Source organism: Miniopterus natalensis, chromosome 14, assembly GCF_054644295.1.
Source record: "Miniopterus natalensis isolate mMinNat1 chromosome 14, mMinNat1.hap1, whole genome shotgun sequence".
Classification (NCBI taxonomy): Eukaryota; Metazoa; Chordata; class Mammalia; order Chiroptera; family Miniopteridae; genus Miniopterus; species Miniopterus natalensis.
This window is the reverse complement of record NC_142094.1, coordinates 58,499,966-58,520,153: the sequence shown is the minus strand read 5'-3', so window position 1 is coordinate 58,520,153 and position 20,188 is coordinate 58,499,966. Positions and strand designations below refer to the sequence as shown.

General features: G+C 55.9%; 1 protein-coding gene across 1 annotated transcript in view; it reads left to right on the top strand.

The window, feature by feature from the left end:
- The window catches only part of DMBT1 (deleted in malignant brain tumors 1), a 52,267-nt gene that overhangs the window by 13,936 nt on the left and 18,143 nt on the right, over positions 1-20,188 (top strand). The window contains 19 exon segments of the mRNA XM_087824095.1: positions 368-397; positions 2,814-3,143; positions 4,723-4,752; positions 4,949-5,021; positions 5,586-5,630; positions 6,139-6,183; positions 6,420-6,464; positions 6,701-6,745; positions 6,978-7,022; positions 7,259-7,303; positions 7,541-7,585; positions 7,819-7,863; positions 8,202-8,278; positions 8,579-8,908; positions 10,489-10,518; positions 12,934-13,263; positions 14,844-14,873; positions 17,291-17,620; positions 19,206-19,235. Of these exon segments, the coding sequence (XP_087680221.1) occupies positions 368-397; positions 2,814-3,143; positions 4,723-4,752; positions 4,949-5,021; positions 5,586-5,630; positions 6,139-6,183; positions 6,420-6,464; positions 6,701-6,745; positions 6,978-7,022; positions 7,259-7,303; positions 7,541-7,585; positions 7,819-7,863; positions 8,202-8,278; positions 8,579-8,908; positions 10,489-10,518; positions 12,934-13,263; positions 14,844-14,873; positions 17,291-17,620; positions 19,206-19,235 (1,980 nt within the window).

Sequence of the window (20,188 nt, the reverse complement as noted above, 5' to 3'; positions counted from 1 at the left end):
CCTGAAGGGCGCAGATCGGTATCCACATCAAGCCATTCCCTAGGGTCCTTCTCTGCATATCCCCTGGGTGTCAACTCCAAGGCCATGGTGGCGTGTCCCAGGCATGACACTGGCTTCCTCATACTGGCCAGTGAGTCCTCGGGCTCAGTGAGGCAGGCGATGGCAGTGGACAGATGGTGTTGCTTAGGAACGTCGTGAGGGTGTGAGGTTCGTGACAAGCACTGAGGTTGGTGACAGGCACTGATGTGTCCACACCACGGCCATGTGAGCAGGTCAGCTGAGTGTGTAGAAGCTGAGGGTCATCAGCGTTAGATATGGGCCAGAGAACGGGGTGCCTTGTGTCTGACTTTCCTTTCCTTCCTCACAGCTGCTCAGCCGAACTCCACATACTGGCCAGGTGAGTCCCCAGGACCTTCCCTGGCATGTCCCTTGTCTCCCAGGAGCCCCTGCCTTTCCTCCCCACCCAGGTGAACCACTGCTCTTTGAATCCACGTGGGGCACGGATTGTGCCCTGTGTCCCTGACACTGCTGACAGTGCTTATTGACTCTGAGGGGAATTCACAAGACTGCCGCCTGGGCACCGTCCATCCTAGTGCTCGTGAAGCCCTTGGTTGCTGCCCGAGGAGATTCCTGTCCATGTCAGAAAGGCGGCCTCTGCCTGCTTGAGTGCGGACCTACTAGGCCAGGCTGCTGAGGATTTGGTTGAATGGTGGATGTTGATCACCACTGACTCTCTGATGATGGGACACCAGACTTCTGGCTTCTCTCCTGGTCTCACCGCTTGCCTCACCCTAGATTCAGCATGGTGACCGGTGCATCCCAAAGTGGGGGAGACAGTGTGCTGGGGATGTCAGAGTAATCTGTGAGGATGGTCCTGTGGGTACCAGGCCATCTGCTTGTGTCCTGGTTCAAGGATCACTCCTCTGACCCTTTCTCCCAAAGCTTCAGAGCCAGGGCAAAACCTCAGACCCACCAGGGAGTCCCTGGCTCATGGCAGAGAGAAGGTAGAGCAATTCTAGTGGAGAGCACAGGCCATGTTGGAGATGCGCAGGGAACACGGTGACCTCGCACAGGACCTTCAAGCCCGATGCCTCCTAAGCAGGAGGCTGGAGACGGGGGTATTGAGTGCAGGATGCACATGGGGAATTGTCAGGATGGCTCACCATAGATTCCGGAAGGGCTCCTCTTGTGATGCCCAACCAAGGCTGTTCTCTTTCTTCTTTCTTCCAGACACATGGCCAACTCCATCCTCAACTGCATCAGAGCGAACAACAGGTAAATATTCCTACCTCCCTGCCAGGGGCTCTCCCTGCCTCTGAATCGAGTTTGGATGGACTGTGACCAGAAGAGGTTCCAAATGTGGGGTCCTTCACCTAGAGCCTGAGTTGCGGTGGTAGGAGCCTGAGCCAGGAGGCACATGGGGAATTGTCAGGATGGCCGACCATAGATTAGGAAGGAATCCTGTGGGTGGTGCCTAAACTAGGGCTTTCACTTTGTTGTCTCTTCCAGACAGATTGTCAACTCCATACACAACTGAGTCATTGACAGAAACAGGTAAATTATCCTACCACCCTCCAGGGGGTCTGTCCTCATGTGAATTGAGTTTGGATGGACCATGAGAGGAAACAGTTCCAGATGTGCCATCCTCAACCTATTTCTTGAGTTGAGTTGGGAGGTAGTCAGGAGCAGGATGCACATGGGGAATTGTCAGGATGGCTCACCATAGATTCCAGAAGGGCTCCTCTTGTGATGCCCAACCAAGGCTGTTCTCTTTCTTCTTTCTTCCAGCTCCATCCTCAAGTGCATCAGAGCGAACAACAGGTAAATATTCCTACCACCCTGCCAGGGGCTATCCCTCCCTCTGAATCGAGTTTGGATGGACCGTGAGCAGAAGAGGTTCCCGATGTGGGGTCCTTAACCTTGAGCCTGAGTTGGGGTGGTAGGAGCCTGGGCCAGGAGGCACATGGGGAATTGTCAGGATGCCGACCATAGATTAGGAAGGGCTCCTCTGGGTGATGCCTAAACTCGGGCTTTCTCTTTGTTGTCTCTTCCAGGCACTTGGCCATTTCCATCCACAACTACATCAGAGGGAACGACATGTAAATATTCCTCCCGCCCTCCCAGGGGCTCTCGCTGCCTCTGAATGGCGTTTAGATGGACCGTGAGAGGAAACGTTTCCAAATGTGCCATCCTCATGCTAGTCCCTGAGTGCGGGTGTAGACGAGGGTCTCTGAGACCAGGTTGTGGGTGTGACAAGGTTGGCTGATGCCAGGTCTCAAGTGGAGTCCTGAGCAGAGGCTCAGCAGACAGCCTCCCCATTGCTCATTGTGAGCCCTGGAGGCCTCCCAGGTCCTGCTGAGGCCACTCTGCTGCCTCAGGCCTCGGGCTGCTGTCTGGGCCCAGGGGGGAAAGTGCTTGTCCTCCACCATCTGCCAGACATCCATCCCCACCTAAGGCTTTGCCTCAATTGCGTTGGGACCATGGAGAAGCCAATAAGTTGTCAGAAAGGGATGGTCCTGTCCTGTCCCTGGAGCCATGGAGCTCTGTCCTGGGTGGTCATCTGTGGGTTAGGGGGACAGTCCTTCACATCCCAAGCAGGCCATCGGGGGTGCTTCCCGACCTTGGAGCATCCTTAGACCTGGCTGGATAGGATGTTTCTGTCTCTCTCTCTACGGAGATTGATCTCTGGGCCTTTACAGAGCTGATGGCCTGACGTGGGACTTGGCCTCTAGAAAGTCCCCGAGTCTAGAACCTGCCTCAAGCCTGGCAGCTCAGAACAGATGTGGAGGAGGTGTCCTTGTGTCGTCCTTTAGGGTTCTGGACAGACTCGAGTTTGGCCCTGAGGCTGGTGAATGGAGGTGACCGCTGTCAGGGCCGGGTGGAGGTCCTCTACCGAGGCTCCTGGGGCACCGTGTGTGATGACGAATGGGACACCAATGATGCCAATGTGGTGTGCAGACAGCTTGGCTGTGGCTGGGCCAGGTCTGCTCCAGGAGGTGCCCGGTTTGGTCAGGGCTCAGGGCCCATCCTCCTGGATGACGTGCGCTGCTCAGGGCACGAGTCCTACCTGTGGAACTGCCCACACAGAGGCTGGTACTCGCACAACTGTGGACATGGGGAGGACGCCGGTGTCATCTGCTCAGGTGGGCCTCGACCACGTCTGGTCTCCTCATGGGACAGTGTTGCTGAGAACAAACACACTGCCGTCCCCAGTGTGTCTGCCTGAGCCTCCTAATGGCATGCCAGGCACTGGAGTGACTGCAGGGCAGCTGGCACCCCGGGTACTAGGCCACCTGCTCAGACTAAAAAGCATCGTGGGTAGTGCATGTTCCCAGCATCCTGAAGGCATTTCCTGAGAGTGGCTGGGAGGTGCCTCTGGCACCAGGTTCATCCACAGGAGGAGCTTCCTGAGGACAGAGGAGGGAGCCTGTCCCAGTGCCCCGGGTGGGAGCTCACCTCCCACCCTGGAGAGGGTCTCGGGTGTTCCCTCCAGGGCAGCATCATTGATTCCATGTGGGGGGCTGGTAAGAACCTTCCCTCTGTGCTGACTGTGTGACCTCAGACTCTGTAAGATGCTGACCAAAATGAAAGGACCCAAGAGCACAGAGTTTATTTTTGAAGGCCAGACAGAGTGGCGTGGGCCGAGTGGGTGTGAGATGGCAAGTGGCCAATGAATGGAAGGAGCCAGTTAGTGCCCTGGGGCAGGGCCATAATGAAGACAAGGGGAATCTCTAGTATTGGGTCTGAACGCTGACTATCATTCCCCTCTATAGGGCCCGGGCTGGTAAAGAATTCCCTACTAGGAGGGGGGATGCGGCAGGAAGCTTATTTTCCTTCCAAGGGAGGAAGGCCCGGCCTAGTTCCGCCGGGCAATGCAGGGCAGGGAACAAGGAGCCGCTTCGCCTTCCCAGCAGTAGCTGTTGCTAAGCAACGAGGAAGCAGGAGCCTTGATGGGAAGTGGAGCTGATACCAGGGGCTTGTCTTGGCACCTGACAGGCTGTTGCCCTCCAGGGACAGGGAGGCAGATTTCCCAGGGATGCTTCTCCTCAGTGTTTTCCTCAAGGCTGTGAAAGAAGCTCAGGGCCCACGTGATGAGGTCCCAGAGGCTGGGTGCAGGCAGGGAGGGGAGGGGACTGTCTGCAAACTAGAGGCTCAGGGGTTTGAATGATCCAGAGTCGTGAAAAGAGCAGGAATGGGGGGGGGATCCAGAATGAATCCTTGAGAGCAGCTTAACCTGTCCCTTTGTGAACGGACCAGCTGTTTGAATCAGAGGAGCCAACAGTGCTGGCGTTTGGTGAGCAGGTGCTGCTCAGACATGTGGAAAGACCAGAGCAAGGAAAAGGCAGAACTTCCACCCTGAAGGGCGCAGATCGGTATCCACATCAAGCCATTCCCTAGGGTCCTTCTCTGCATATCCCCTGGGTGTCAACACCAAGGCCATGGTGGCGTGTCCCAGGCATGACACTGGCTTCCACATACTGGCCAGTGAGTCCTCGGGCTCAGTGAGGCAGGCGATGGCAGTGGACAGATGGTGTTGCTTAGGAACGTCGTGAGGGTGTGAGGTTCGTGACAGGCACTGAGGTTGGTGACAGGCACTGATGTGTCCACACCAAGGCCATGTGAGCAGGTCAGCTGAGTGTGTAGAGGCTGAGGGTCATCAGCGTTAGATATGGGCCAGAGAACGGGGTGCCTTGTGTCTGACTTTCCTTTCCTTCCTCACAGCTGCTCAGCCGAACTCCACATACTGGCCAGGTGAGTCCCCAGGACCTTCCCTGGCATGTCCCTTGTCTCCCAGGAGCCCCTGCCTTTCCTCCCCACCCAGGTGAACCACTGCTCTTTGAATCCACGTGGGGCACGGATTGTGCCCTGTGTCCCTGACACTGCTGACAGTGCTTATTGACTCTGAGGGGAATTCACAAGACTGCCGCCTGGGCACCGTCCATCCTAGTGCTCGTGAAGCCCTTGGTTGCTGCCCGAGGGGATTCCTGTCCATGTCAGAAAGGCGGCCTCTGCCTGCTTGAGTGCGGACCTACTAGGCCAGGCTGCTGAGGATTTGGTTGAATGGTGGATGTTGATCACCACTGACTCTCTGATGATGGGACACCAGACTTCTGGCTTCTCTCCTGGTCTCACCCCTTGCCTCACCCTAGATTCAGCATGGTGACCGGTGCATCCCAAAGTGGCAGAGACAGTGTCCCAGGGATGGCAGAGTAATATGTGAGGATGGTCCTGTGGGTTCCAGGTCATGTGCTTGTATCCTGGTTCAAGGACCACGCCCCTGACCCTTTCTCCCAAAGCTTCAGAGCCAGGACAAAACCTCAGACCCGCCAGGGAGTCCCTGGCTCATGGCAGAGAGAAGGTAGAGCAATTCTAGTGGAGAGCACAGGCCATGTTGGAGATGCGCAGGGAACACGGTGACCTCGCACAGGACTTTCGAGCCCGATGCCTCCTAAGCAGGAGGCTGGAGACGGGGGTAGTGAGTGCAGGATGCACATGGGGAATTGTCAGGATGGCTCACCATAGATTCTGGAAGGGCTCCTCTTGTGATGCCCAACCAAGGCTGTTCTCTTTCTTCTTTCTTCCAGACACATGGCCAACTCCATCCTCAACTGCATCAGAGCGAACAACAGGTAAATATTCCTACCTCCCTGCCAGGGGCTCTCCCTCCCTCTGAATCGAGTTTGGATGGACCGTGAGCGGAAGAGGTTCCCGATGTGGGGTCCTTAACCTTGAGCCTGAGTTGGGGTGGTAGGAGCCTGGGCCAGGAGGCACATGGGGAATTGTCAGGATGCCGACCATAGATTAGGAAGGGCTCCTCTGGGTGATGCCTAAGCTCGGGCTTTCTCTTTGTTTTCTCTCCCAGACACATGGTCAACTAGATATACAACTGGATCATCGACACAAACAGGTAAATAATCCTACCACCCTCCCAGGGGGGTCTCTCCACGTGTGAATCGTGTTGTGCTGGACAGTGAGAGAAAGAGGTTCCAGATGTGTGGTCCTTAACCTAGTCCCTGAGTTGGGGTGGCAGGTAGCCAGGGGCAGGATGCTCATTGTCAGGATGGCTGACCATAGAATTGGGAAGGACACCTTTTGGTGATGTCTAACCAAGGGCTTTCTGTTTTTTGTCTCCTCCAGACACATGGCTAACTGCATCCACAACTGGATCAACCAGTACAACAGGTAAATATTCCTACCGCCCTCCCAGGGGCTCTCTCCGCATTTGAATCGAGTTTGGATCGACCATAAGAGGAAGAGGTTCCAGGTGTGCACTTGTTAGCCTAGTCCCTGAGTTGGGGTGGCAGGTAGCCATGGGCTAGATGTTCATGTGGAATTATCAGGATGGTTGAACATAGATTTAGGATAGACTCTTTTTGGTGATGCCTAACCAAGGGCTCTGTCTTTGTTTTCTCTCCCAGACACATGGTCAACTCCATACAAAACTACATCATCACCAGAAACAGGTAAATAATCCTACCACCCTCCCAGGGGGACTCTCCACATGTGAATCGTGTTGTGATGGACCGTGAGAAGAAGAGGTTCCAGATGTGTGGTCCTTAACCTAGTCCCTGAGTTGGGGTGACAGGTAGCCAGGGGCAGGATGCTCATGTGGAATTGTCAGGATGGCTGACCATAGATTTAGGAAGAACACGTTTTGGTGATGTCTAACCAAGGGCTTTCTGTTTTTTGTCTCCTCCAGACACATGGCTAACTGCATCCACAACTGGATCAACCAGTACAACAGGTAAATATTCCTACCGCCCTCCCAGGGGCTCTCTCCACATGTGAATCGAGTTTGGATCGACCATGAGAGGAAGAGGTTCCAGGTGTGCACTTGTTAGCCTAGTCCCTGAGTTGGGGTGGCAGGTAGCCATGGCCTAGATGTTCATGTGGAATTATCAGGATGGTTGAACATAGATTTAGGATGGACTCTTTTTGGTGATGCCTAACCAAGGGCTCTCTCTTGTCTCTTACAGACACATGGTCAATTCCATACACAACTGGATCAACCAGTACAATAGGTAAATATTCCTCCCGCCCTCCCAGGGGCTCTCTCTGCCTCTGAATCGAGTTTGGATGGACCGTGAGAGGAAGAGCTTCCAGATGTGCGCTTGTTAACCTAGTCCCTGAGTTGGGATGACAGGTAGCCATGGGCTAGATGTTCATGTGGAATTATCAGGATGGTTGGACATAGGTTTAGGAAGGACTCCTTTTGGTGATGCCTAACCAAGGGCTTTATCTTTGTTTTCTCTCCCAGACACATGGTCAACTCCATACGAAACTACATCATCACCAGAAACAGGTAAATAATCCTACCACCCTCCCAGGGGAGTCTCTCCACGTGTGAATCGTGTTGTGATGGACCACGAGAGAAAGAGGTCCAAGATGTGGGCTCATTAACCCAGTCCCTGAGTTGGGGTGACAGGTAGCCAGGGGCAGGAGGCTCACGAGGAATTGTCAGGATGGCTGACCATAGAATTGGGAAGGACACCTTTTGGTGATTCCTAACCAAGGGCTTTCTGTTTTTTGTCTCCTCCAGATACATGGCCAACTTCATCCACAACAGCACAAACAAGTATAACAGGTAAATATTCCTACCTCCCTGCCAGGGGCTCTCCCTCCCTCTGAATCGAGTTTGGATGGACCGTGAGCGGAAGAGGTTCCCGATGTGGGGTCCTTAACCCAGTGCCTGAGTTGGGGTGGTAGGAGCCTGGGCAAGGAGGCACATGGGGAATTGTCAGGATGCCGACCATAGATTAGGAAGGGCTCCTCTGGGTGATGCCTAAGCTCGGGCTTTCTCTTTGTTGTCTCTTCCAGGCACTTGGCCATTTCCATCCACAACTACATCAGAGGGAACGACAGGTAAATATTCCTCCCGCCCTCCCAGGGGCTCTCGCTGCCTCTGAATGGCGTTTAGATGGACCGTGAGAGGAAACGTTTCCAAATGTGCCATCCTCATGCTAGTCCCTGAGTGCGGGTTTCAGACGAGGGTCTCTGAGACCAGGTTGTGGGTGTGACAAGGTTGGCTGATGCCAGGTCTCAAGTGGAGTCCTGAGCAGAGGCTCAGCAGACAGCCTCCCCATTGCTCATCGTGAGCCCTGGAGGCCTCCCAGGTCCTGCTGAGGCCACTCTGCTGCCTCAGGCCTCGGGCTGCTGTCTGGGCCCAGGGGGGAAAGTGCTTGTTCTCCACCATCTGCCAGACATCCATCCCCACCTAAGGCTTTGCCTCAATTGCGTTGGGACCATGGAGAAGCCAATAAGTTGTCAGAAAGGGATGGTCCTGTCCTGTCCCTGGAGCCATGGAGCTCTGTCCTGGGTGGTCATCTGTGGGTTAGGGGGACAGTCCTTCACATCCCAAGCAGGCCATCGGGGGTGCTTCCCGACCTTGGAGCATCCTTAGACCTGGCTGGATAGGATGGTTCTGTCTCTCTCTCCACGGAGATTGATCTCTGGGCCTTTACAGAGCTGATGGCCTGACGTGGGACTTGGCCTCTAGAAAGTCCCCGAGTCTAGAACCTGCCTCAAGCCTGGCAGCTCAGAACAGATGTGGAGGAGGTGTCCTTGTGTCGTCCTTTAGGGTTCTGGACAGACTCGAGTTTGGCCCTGAGGCTGGTGAATGGAGGTGACCGCTGTCAGGGCCGGGTGGAGGTCCTCTACCGAGGCTCCTGGGGCACCGTGTGTGATGACGAATGGGACACCAATGATGCCAATGTGGTGTGCAGACAGCTTGGCTGTGGCTGGGCCAGGTCTGCTCCAGGAGGTGCCCGGTTTGGTCAGGGCTCAGGGCCCATCCTCCTGGATGACGTGCGCTGCTCAGGGCACGAGTCCTACCTGTGGAACTGCCCACACAGAGGCTGGTACTCGCACAACTGTGGACATGGGGAGGACGCCGGTGTCATCTGCTCAGGTGGGCCTCGACCACGTCTGGTCTCCTCATGGGACAGTGTTGCTGAGAACAAACACACTGCCGTCCCCAGTGTGTCTGCCTGAGCCTCCTAATGGCATGCCAGGCACTGGAGTGACTGCAGGGCAGCTGGCACCCCGGGTACTAGGCCACCTGCTCAGACTAAAAAGCATCGTGGGTAGTGCATCTTCCAGCATCCTGAAGGCATTTCCTGAGAGTGGCTGGGAGGTGCCTCTGGCCCCAGGTTCATCCACAGGAGGAGCTTCCTGAGGACAGAGGAGGGAGCCTGTCCCAGTGCCCCGGGTGGGAGCTCACCTCCCACCCTGGAGAGGGTCTCGGGTGTTCCCTCCAGGGCAGCATCATTGATTCCATGTGGGGGGCTGGTAAGAACCTTCCCTCTGTGCTGACTGTGTGACCTCAGACTCTGTAAGATGCTGACCAAAATGAAAGGACCCAAGAGCACAGAGTTTATTTTTGAAGGCCAGACAGAGTGGCGTGGGCCGAGTGGGTGTGAGATGGCAAGTGGCCAATGAATGGAAGGAGCCAGTTAGTGCCCTGGGGCAGGGCCATAATGAAGACAAGGGGAATCTCTAGTATTGGGCCTGAATGCTGACTATCATTCCCCTCTATAGGGCCCGGGCTGGTAAAGAATTCCCTACTAGGAGGGGAGATGCGGCAGGAAGCTTATTTTCCTTCCAAGGGAGGAAGGCCCGGCCTAGTCCCGCCGGGCAATGCAGGGCAGGGAACAAGGAGCCGCTTCCCCTTCCCAGCAGTAGCTGTTGCTAAGCAACGAGGATGCAGGAGCCTTGTTGGGAAGTGGAGCTGATACCAGGGGCTTGTCTTGGCACCTGACAGGCTGTTGCCCTCCGGGGACAGGGAGGCAAATGTCCCAGGGACGCGTCTCCTCAGTGTTTTACTCAAGGCTGTGAAAGAAGCTCAGGGCCCACGTGATGAGGTCCCAGAGTCTGGGTGCAGGCAGGGAGGGGAGGGGACTGTCTGCAAACTAGAGGCTCAGTGGTGTGAATGATCCAGAGTCGTGAAAAGAGCAGGAATGGGGGGGGGGGATCCAGAATGAAACCTTGAGAGCAGCTTAACCTGTCCCTTTGTGAACGGACCAGCTGTTTGAATCAGAGGAGCCAACAGTGCTGGGGTTTGGTGAGCAGGTGCTGCTCAGACATGTGGAAAGACCAGAGCAAGGAAAAGGCAGAACTTCCACCCTGAAGGGCGCAGATCGGTATCCACATCAAGCCATTCCCTAGGGTCCTTCTCTGCATATCCCCTGGGTGTCAACTCCAAGGCCATGGTGGCGTGTCCCAGGCATGACACTGGCTTCCTCATACTGGCCAGTGAGTCCTCGGGCTCAGTGAGGCAGGCGATGGCAGTGGACAGATGGTGTTGCTTAGGAACGTCGTGAGGGTGTGAGGTTCGTGACAAGCACTGAGGTTGGTGACAGGCACTGATGTGTCCACACCACGGCCATGTGAGCAGGTCAGCTGAGTGTGTAGAAGCTGAGGGTCATCAGCGTTAGATATGGGCCAGAGAACGGGGTGCCTTGTGTCTGACTTTCCTTTCCTTCCTCACAGCTGCTCAGCCGAACTCCACATACTGGCCAGGTGAGTCCCCAGGACCTTCCCTGGCATGTCCCTTGTCTCCCAGGAGCCCCTGCCTTTCCTCCCCACCCAGGTGAACCACTGCTCTTTGAATCCACGTGGGGCACGGATTGTGCCCTGTGTCCCTGACACTGCTGACAGTGCTTATTGACTCTGAGGGGAATTCACAAGACTGCCGCCTGGGCACCGTCCATCCTAGTGCTCGTGAAGCCCTTGGTTGCTGCCCGAGGGGATTCCTGTCCATGTCAGAAAGGCGGCCTCTGCCTGCTTGAGTGCGGACCTACTAGGCCAGGCTGCTGAGGATTTGGTTGAATGGTGGATGTTGATCACCACTGACTCTCTGATGATGGGACACCAGACTTCTGGCTTCTCTCCTGGTCTCACCCCTTGCCTCACCCTAGATTCAGCATGGTGACCGGTGCATCCCAAAGTGGGGGAGACAGTGTGCTGGGGATGTCAGAGTAATCTGTGAGGATGGTCCTGTGGGTACCAGGCCATCTGCTTGTGTCCTGGTTCAAGGATCACTCCTCTGACCCTTTCTCCCAAAGCTTCAGAGCCAGGGCAAAACCTCAGACCCACCAGGGAGTCCCTGGCTCATGGCAGAGAGAAGGTAGAGCAATTCTAGTGGAGAGCACAGGCCATGTTGGAGATGCGCAGGGAACACGGTGACCTCGCACAGGACCTTCAAGCCCGATGCCTCCTAAGCAGGAGGCTGGAGACGGGGGTATTGAGTGCAGGATGCACATGGGGAATTGTCAGGATGGCTCACCATAGATTCCGGAAGGGCTCCTCTTGTGATGCCCAACCAAGGCTGTTCTCTTTCTTCTTTCTTCCAGACACATGGCCAACTCCATCCTCAACTGCATCAGAGCGAACAACAGGTAAATATTCCAACCCCCTGCCAGGGGCTCTCCCTGCCTCTGAATCGAGTTTGGATGGACTGTGACCAGAAGAGGTTCCAAATGTGGGGTCCTTCACCTAGAGCCTGAGTTGCGGTGGTAGGAGCCTGAGCCAGGAGGCACATGGGGAATTGTCAGGATGGCCGACCATAGATTAGGAAGGAATCCTGTGGGTGGTGCCTAAACTAGGGCTTTCACTTTGTTGTCTCTTCCAGACAGATTGTCAACTCCATACACAACTGAGTCATTGACAGAAACAGGTAAATTATCCTACCACCCTCCAGGGGGTCTGTCCTCATGTGAATTGAGTTTGGATGGACCATGAGAGGAAACAGTTCCAGATGTGCCATCCTCAACCTATTTCTTGAGTTGAGTTGGGAGGTAGTCAGGAGCAGGATGCACATGGGGAATTGTCAGGATGGCTCACCATAGATTCCAGAAGGGCTCCTCTTGTGATGCCCAACCAAGGCTGTTCTCTTTCTTCTTTCTTCCAGCTCCATCCTCAAGTGCATCAGAGCGAACAACAGGTAAATATTCCTACCACCCTGCCAGGGGCTATCCCTCCCTCTGAATCGAGTTTGGATGGACCGTGAGCAGAAGAGGTTCCCGATGTGGGGTCCTTAACCTTGAGCCTGAGTTGGGGTGGTAGGAGCCTGGGCCAGGAGGCACATGGGGAATTGTCAGGATGCCGACCATAGATTAGGAAGGGCTCCTCTGGGTGATGCCTAAACTCGGGCTTTCTCTTTGTTGTCTCTTCCAGGCACTTGGCCATTTCCATCCACAACTACATCAGAGGGAACGACATGTAAATATTCCTCCCGCCCTCCCAGGGGCTCTCGCTGCCTCTGAATGGCGTTTAGATGGACCGTGAGAGGAAACGTTTCCAAATGTGCCATCCTCATGCTAGTCCCTGAGTGCGGGTGTAGACGAGGGTCTCTGAGACCAGGTTGTGGGTGTGACAAGGTTGGCTGATGCCAGGTCTCAAGTGGAGTCCTGAGCAGAGGCTCAGCAGACAGCCTCCCCATTGCTCATTGTGAGCCCTGGAGGCCTCCCAGGTCCTGCTGAGGCCACTCTGCTGCCTCAGGCCTCGGGCTGCTGTCTGGGCCCAGGGGGGAAAGTGCTTGTCCTCCACCATCTGCCAGACATCCATCCCCACCTAAGGCTTTGCCTCAATTCCATTGGGACCATGGAGAAGCCAATAAGTTGTCAGAAAGGGATGGTCCTGTCCTGTCCCTGGAGCCATGGAGCTCTGTCCTGGGTGGTCATCTGTGGGTTAGGGGGACAGTCCTTCACATCCCAAGCAGGCCATCGGGGGTGCTTCCCGACCTTGGAGCATCCTTAGACCTGGCTGGATAGGATGTTTCTGTCTCTCTCTCTACGGAGATTGATCTCTGGGCCTTTACAGAGCTGATGGCCTGACGTGGGACTTGGCCTCTAGAAAGTCCCCGAGTCTAGAACCTGCCTCAAGCTTGGCAGCTCAGAACAGATGTGGAGGAGGTGTCCTTGTGTCGTCCTTTAGGGTTCTGGACAGACTCGAGTTTGGCCCTGAGGCTGGTGAATGGAGGTGACCGCTGTCAGGGCCGGGTGGAGGTCCTCTACCGAGGCTCCTGGGGCACCGTGTGTGATGACGAATGGGACACCAATGACGCCAATGTGGTGTGCAGACAGCTTGGCTGTGGCTGGGCCAGGTCTGCTCCAGGAGGTGCCCGGTTTGGTCAGGGCTCAGGGCCCATCCTCCTGGATGACGTGCGCTGCTCAGGGTACGAGTCCTACCTGTGGAACTGCCCACACAGAGGCTGGTACTCGCACAACTGTGGACATGGGGAGGACGCCGGTGTCATCTGCTCAGGTGGGCCTCGACCACGTCTGGTCTCCTCATGGGACAGTGTTGCTGAGAACAAACACACTGCCGTCCCCAGTGTGTCTGCCTGAGCCTCCTAATGGCATGCCAGGCACTGGAGTGACTGCAGGGCAGCTGGCACCCCGGGTACTAGGCCACCTGCTCAGACTAAAAAGCATCGTGGATAGTGCATCTTCCAGCATCCTGAAGGCATTTCCTGAGAGTGGCTGGGAGGTGCCTCTGGCACCAGGTTCATCCACAGGAGCAGCTTCCTGAGGACAGAGGAGGGAGCCTGTCCCAGTGCCCCGGGTGGGAGCTCACCTCCCACCCTGGAGAGGGTCTCGGGTGTTCCCTCCAGGGCAGCATCATTGATTCCATGTGGGGGGCTGGTAAGAACCTTCCCTCTGTGCTGACTGTGTGACCTCAGACTCTGTAAGATGCTGACCAAAATGAAAGGACCCAAGAGCACAGAGTTTATTTTTGAAGGCCAGACAGAGTGGCGTGGGCCGAGTGGGTGTGAGATGGCAAGTGGCCAATGAATGGAAGGAGCCAGTTAGTGCCCTGGGGCAGGGCCATAATGAAGACAAGGGGAATCTCTAGTATTGGGCCTGAATGCTGACTATCATTCCCCTCTATAGGGCCCGGGCTGGTAAAGAATTCCCTACTAAGAGGCGAGATGCGGCAGGAAGCTTATTTTCCTTCCAGGGGAGGAAGGCCCGGCCTAGTCCCGCCGGGCAATGCAGGGAGGGAACAAGGAGCCGCTTCCCCTTCCCAGCAGTAGCTGTTGCTAAGCAACGAGGAAGCAGGAGCCTTGTTGGGAAGTGGAGCTGATACCAGGGGCTTGTCTTGGCACCTGACAGGCTGTTGCCCTCCAGGGACAGGGAGGCAAATGTCCCAGGGACGCGTCTCCTCAGTGTTTTACTCAAGGCTGTGAAAGAAGCTCAGGGCCCACGTGATGAGGTCCCAGAGGCTGGGTGCAGGCAGGGAGGGGAGGGGACTGTCTGCAAACTAGAGGCTCAGTGGTATGAATGATCCAGAGTCGTGAAAAGAGCAGGAATGGGGGGGGGGGGATCCAGAATGAAACCTTGAGAGCAGCTTAACCTGTCCCTTTGTGAACGGACCAGCTGTTTGAATCAGAGGAGCCAACAGTGCTGGCGTTTGGTGAGCAGGTGCTGCTCAGACATGTGGAAAGACCAGAGCAAGGAAAAGGCAGAACTTCCACCCTGAAGGGCGCAGATCGGTATCCACATCAAGCCATTCCCTAGGGTCCTTCTCTGCATATCCCCTGGGTGTCAACTCCAAGGCCATGGTGGCGTGTCCCAGGCATGACACTGGCTTCCTCATACTGGCCAGTGAGTCCTCGGGCTCAGTGAGGCAGGCGATGGCAGTGGACAGATGGTGTTGCTTAGGAACGTCGTGAGGGTGTGAGGTTCGTGACAAGCACTGAGGTTGGTGACAGGCACTGATGTGTCCACACCACGGCCATGTGAGCAGGTCAGCTGAGTGTGTAGAAGCTGAGGGTCATCAGCGTTAGATATGGGCCAGAGAACGGGGTGCCTTGTGTCTGACTTTCCTTTCCTTCCTCACAGCTGCTCAGCCGAACTCCACATACTGGCCAGGTGAGTCCCCAGGACCTTCCCTGGCATGTCCCTTGTCTCCCAGGAGCCCCTGCCTTTCCTCCCCACCCAGGTGAACCACTGCTCTTTGAATCCACGTGGGGCACGGATTGTGCCCTGTGTCCCTGACACTGCTGACAGTGCTTATTGACTCTGAGGGGAATTCACAAGACTGCCGCCTGGGCACCGTCCATCCTAGTGCTCGTGAAGCCCTTGGTTGCTGCCCGAGGGGATTCCTGTCCATGTCAGAAAGGCGGCCTCTGCCTGCTTGAGTGCGGACCTACTAGGCCAGGCTGCTGAGGATTTGGTTGAATGGTGGATGTTGATCACCACTGACTCTCTGATGATGGGACACCAGACTTCTGGCTTCTCTCCTGGTCTCACCGCTTGCCTCACCCTAGATTCAGCATGGTGACCGGTGCATCCCAAAGTGGGGGAGACAGTGTGCTGGGGATGTCAGAGTAATCTGTGAGGATGGTCCTGTGGGTACCAGGCCATCTGCTTGTGTCCTGGTTCAAGGATCACTCCTCTGACCCTTTCTCCCAAAGCTTCAGAGCCAGGGCAAAACCTCAGACCCACCAGGGAGTCCCTGGCTCATGGCAGAGAGAAGGTAGAGCAATTCTAGTGGAGAGCACAGGCCATGTTGGAGATGCGCAGGGAACACGGTGACCTCGCACAGGACCTTCAAGCCCGATGCCTCCTAAGCAGGAGGCTGGAGACGGGGGTATTGAGTGCAGGATGCACATGGGGAATTGTCAGGATGGCTCACCATAGATTCCGGAAGGGCTCCTCTTGTGATGCCCAACCAAGGCTGTTCTCTTTCTTCTTTCTTCCAGACACATGGCCAACTCCATCCTCAACTGCATCAGAGCGAACAACAGGTAAATATTCCTACCTCCCTGCCAGGGGCTCTCCCTGCCTCTGAATCGAGTTTGGATGGACTGTGACCAGAAGAGGTTCCAAATGTGGGGTCCTTCACCTAGAGCCTGAGTTGCGGTGGTAGGAGCCTGAGCCAGGAGGCACATGGGGAATTGTCAGGATGGCCGACCATAGATTAGGAAGGAATCCTGTGGGTGGTGCCTAAACTAGGGCTTTCACTTTGTTGTCTCTTCCAGACAGATTGTCAACTCCATACACAACTGAGTCATTGACAGAAACAGGTAAATTATCCTACCACCCTCCAGGGGGTCTGTCCTCATGTGAATTGAGTTTGGATGGACCATGAGAGGAAACAGTTCCAGATGTGCCATCCTCAACCTATTTCTTGAGTTGAGTTGGGAGGTAGTCAGGAGCAGGATGCACATGGGGAATTGTCAGGATGGCTCACCATAGATTCCAGAAGGGCTCCTCTTGTGATGCCCAACCAAGGCTGTTCTCTTTCTTCTTTCTTCCAGCTCCATCCTCAAGTGCATCAGAGCGAACAACAGGTAAATATTCCTACCACCCTGCCAGGGGCTATCCCTCCCTCTGAATCGAGTTTGGATGGACCGTGAGCGGAAGAGGTTCCCGATGTGGGGTCCTTAACCTTGAGCCTGAGTTGGGGTGGTAGGAGCCTGGGCCAGGAGGCACATGGGGAATTGTCAGGATGCCGACCATAGATTAGGAAGGGCTCCTCTGGGTGGTGCCTAAACTAGGGCTTTCTCTTTGTTGTCTCTTCCAGGCACTTGGCCATTTCCATCCACAACTACATCAGAGGGAACGACATGTAAATATTCCTCCCGCCCTCCCAGGGGCTCTCGCTGCCTCTGAATCGCGTTTAGATGGACCGTGAGAGGAAACGTTTCCAAATGTGCCATCCTCATGCTAGTCCCTGAGTGCGGGTGTCAGACGAGGGTCTCTGAGACCAGGTTGTGGGTGTGACAAGGTTGGCTGATGCCAGGTCTCAAGTGGAGTCCTGAGCAGAGGATCAGCAGACAGCCTCCCCATTGCTCATCGTGAGCCCTGGAGGCCTCCCAGGTCCTGCTGAGGCCACTCTGCTGCCTCAGGCCTCGGGCTGCTGTCTGGGCCCAGGGGGGAAAGTGCTTGTCCTCCACCATCTGCCAGACATCCATCCCCACCTAAGGCTTTGCCTCAATTCCATTGGGACCATGGAGAAGCCAATAAGTTGTCAGAAAGGGATGGTCCTGTCCTGTCCCTGGAGCCATGGAGCTCTGTCCTGGGTGGTCATCTGTGGGTTAGGGGGACAGTCCTTCACATCCCAAGCAGGCCATCGGGGGTGCTTCCCGACCTTGGAGCATCCTTAGACCTGGCTGGATAGGATGTTTCTGTCTCTCTCTCTACGGAGATTGATCTCTGGGCCTTTACAGAGCTGATGGCCTGACGTGGGACTTGGCCTCTAGAAAGTCCCCGAGTCTAGAACCTGCCTCAAGCCTGGCAGCTCAGAACAGATGTGGAGGAGGTGTCCTTGTGTCGTCCTTTAGGGTTCTGGACAGACTCGAGTTTGGCCCTGAGGCTGGTGAATGGAGGTGACCGCTGTCAGGGCCGGGTGGAGGTCCTCTACCGAGGCTCCTGGGGCACCGTGTGTGATGACGAATGGGACACCAATGATGCCAATGTGGTGTGCAGACAGCTTGGCTGTGGCTGGGCCAGGTCTGCTCCAGGAGGTGCCCGGTTTGGTCAGGGCTCAGGGCCCATCCTCCTGGATGACGTGCGCTGCTCAGGGTACGAGTCCTACCTGTGGAACTGCCCACACAGAGGCTGGTACTCGCACAACTGTGGACATGGGGAGGACGCCGGTGTCATCTGCTCAGGTGGGCCTCGACCACGTCTGGTCTCCTCATGGGACAGTGTTGCTGAGAACAAACACACTGCCGTCCCCAGTGTGTCTGCCTGAGCCTCCTAATGGCATGCCAGGCACTGGAGTGACTGCAGGGCAGCTGGCACCCCGGGTACTAGGCCACCTGCTCAGGCTAAAAAGCATCGTGGGTAGTGCATGTTCCCAGCATCCTGAAGGCATTTCCTGAGAGTGGCTGGGAGGTGCCTCTGGCCCCAGGTTCATCCACAGGAGGAGCTTCCTGAGGACAGAGGAGGGAGCCTGTCCCAGTGCCCCGGGTGGGAGCTCACCTCCCACCCTGGAGAGGGTCTCGGGTGTTCCCTCCAGGGCAGCATCATTGATTCCATGTGGGGGGCTGGTAAGAACCTTCCCTCTGTGCTGACTGTGTGACCTCAGACTCTGTAAGATGCTGACCAAAATGAAAGGACCCAAGAGCACAGAGTTTATTTTTGAAGGCCAGACAGAGTGGCGTGGGCCGGGTTGGTGTGAGATGGCAAGTGGCCAATGAATGGAAGGAGCCAGTTAGTGCCCTGGGGCAGGGCCATAATGAAGACAAGGGGAATCTCTAGTATTGGGCCTGAATGCTGACTATCATTCCCCTCTATAGGGCCCGGGCTGGTAAAGAATTCCCTACTAGGAGGGGAGATGCGGCAGGAAGCTTATTTTCCTTCCAAGGGAGGAAGGCCCGGCCTAGTCCCGCCGGGCAATGCAGGGCAGGGAACAAGGAGCCGCTTCCCCTTCCCAGCAGTAGCTGTTGCTAAGCAACGAGGAAGCAGGAGCCTTGATGGGAAGTGGAGCTGATACCAGGGGCTTGTCTTGGCACCTGACAGGCTGTTGCCCTCCGGGGACAGGGAGGCAAATGTCCCAGGGACGCGTCTCCTCAGTGTTTTACTCAAGGCTGTGAAAGAAGCTCAGGGCCCACGTGATGAGGTCCCAGAGTCTGGGTGCAGGCAGGGAGGGGAGGGGACTGTCTGCAAACTAGAGGCTCAGTGGTGTGAATGATCCAGAGTCGTGAAAAGAGCAGGAATGGGGGGGGGGGGGGGGTCCAGAATGAAACCTTGAGAGCAGCTTAACCTGTCCCTTTGTGAACGGACCAGCTGTTTGAATCAGAGGAGCCAACAGTTCTGGGGTTTGGTGAGCAGGTGCTGCTCAGACATGTGGAAAGACCAGAGCAAGGAAAAGGCAGAACTTCCACCCTGAAGGGCGCAGATCGGTATCCACATCAAGCCATTCCCTAGGGTCCTTCTCTGCATATCCCCTGGGTGTCAACACCAAGGCCATGGTGGCGTGTCCCAGGCATGACACTGGCGTCCACATACTGGCCAGTGAGTCCTCGGGCTCAGTGAGGCAGGCGATGGCAGTGGACAGATGATGTTTCTTAGGAAGGTCGTGAGGGTGTGAGGTTCGTGACAGGCACTGAGGTTGGTGACAGGCACTGATGTGTCCACACCAAGGCCATGTGAGCAGGTCAGCTGAGTGTGTAGAGGCTGAGGGTCATCAGCGTTAGATATGGGCCAGAGAACGGGGTGCCTTGTGTCTGACTTTCCTTTCCTTCCTCACAGCTGCTCAGCCGCACTCCACATACTGGCCAGGTGAGTCCCCAGGACCTTCCCTGGCATGTCCCTTGTCTCCCAGGAGCCCCTGCCTTTCCTCCCCACCCAGGTGAACCACTGCTCTTTGAATCCACGTGGGGCACGGATTGTGCCCTGTGTCCCTGACACTGCTGACAGTGCTTATTGACTCTGAGGGGAATTCACAAGACTGCCGCCTGGGCACCGTCCATCCTAGTGCTCGTGAAGCCCTTGGTTGCTGCCCGAGGGGATTCCTGTCCATGTCAGAAAGGCGGCCTCTGCCTGCTTGAGTGCGGACCTACTAGGCCAGGCTGCTGAGGATTTGGTTGAATGGTGGATGTTGATCACCACTGACTCTCTGATGATGGGACACCAGACTTCTGGCTTCTCTCCTGGTCTCACCCCTTGCCTCACCCTAGATTCAGCATGGTGACCGGTGCATCCCAAAGTGGCAGAGACAGTGTGCTGGGGATGGCAGAGTAATATGTGAGGATGGTCCTGTTGGTTCCAGGTCATGTGCTTGTGTCCTGGTTCAAGGACCACGCCCCTGACCCTTTCTCCCAAAGCTTCAGAGCCAGGGCAAAACCTCAGACCCACCAGGGAGTCCCTGGCTCATGGCAGAGAGAAGGTAGAGCAATTCTAGTGGAGAGCACAGGCCATGTTGGAGATGCGCAGGGAACACGGTGACCTCGCACAGGACCTTCGAGCCCGATGCCTCCTAAGCAGGAGGCTGGAGACGGGGGTAGTGAGTGCAGGATGCACATGGGGAATTGTCAGGATGGCTCACCATAGATTCCGGAAGGGCTCCTCTTGTGATGCCCAACCAAGGCTGTTCTCTTTCTTGTTTCTTCCAGACACATGGCCAACTCCATCCTCAACTGCATCAGAGCGAACAACAGGTAAATATTCCTACCTCCCTGCCAGGGGCTCTCCCTGCCTCTGAATCGAGTTTGGATGGACTGTGACCAGAAGAG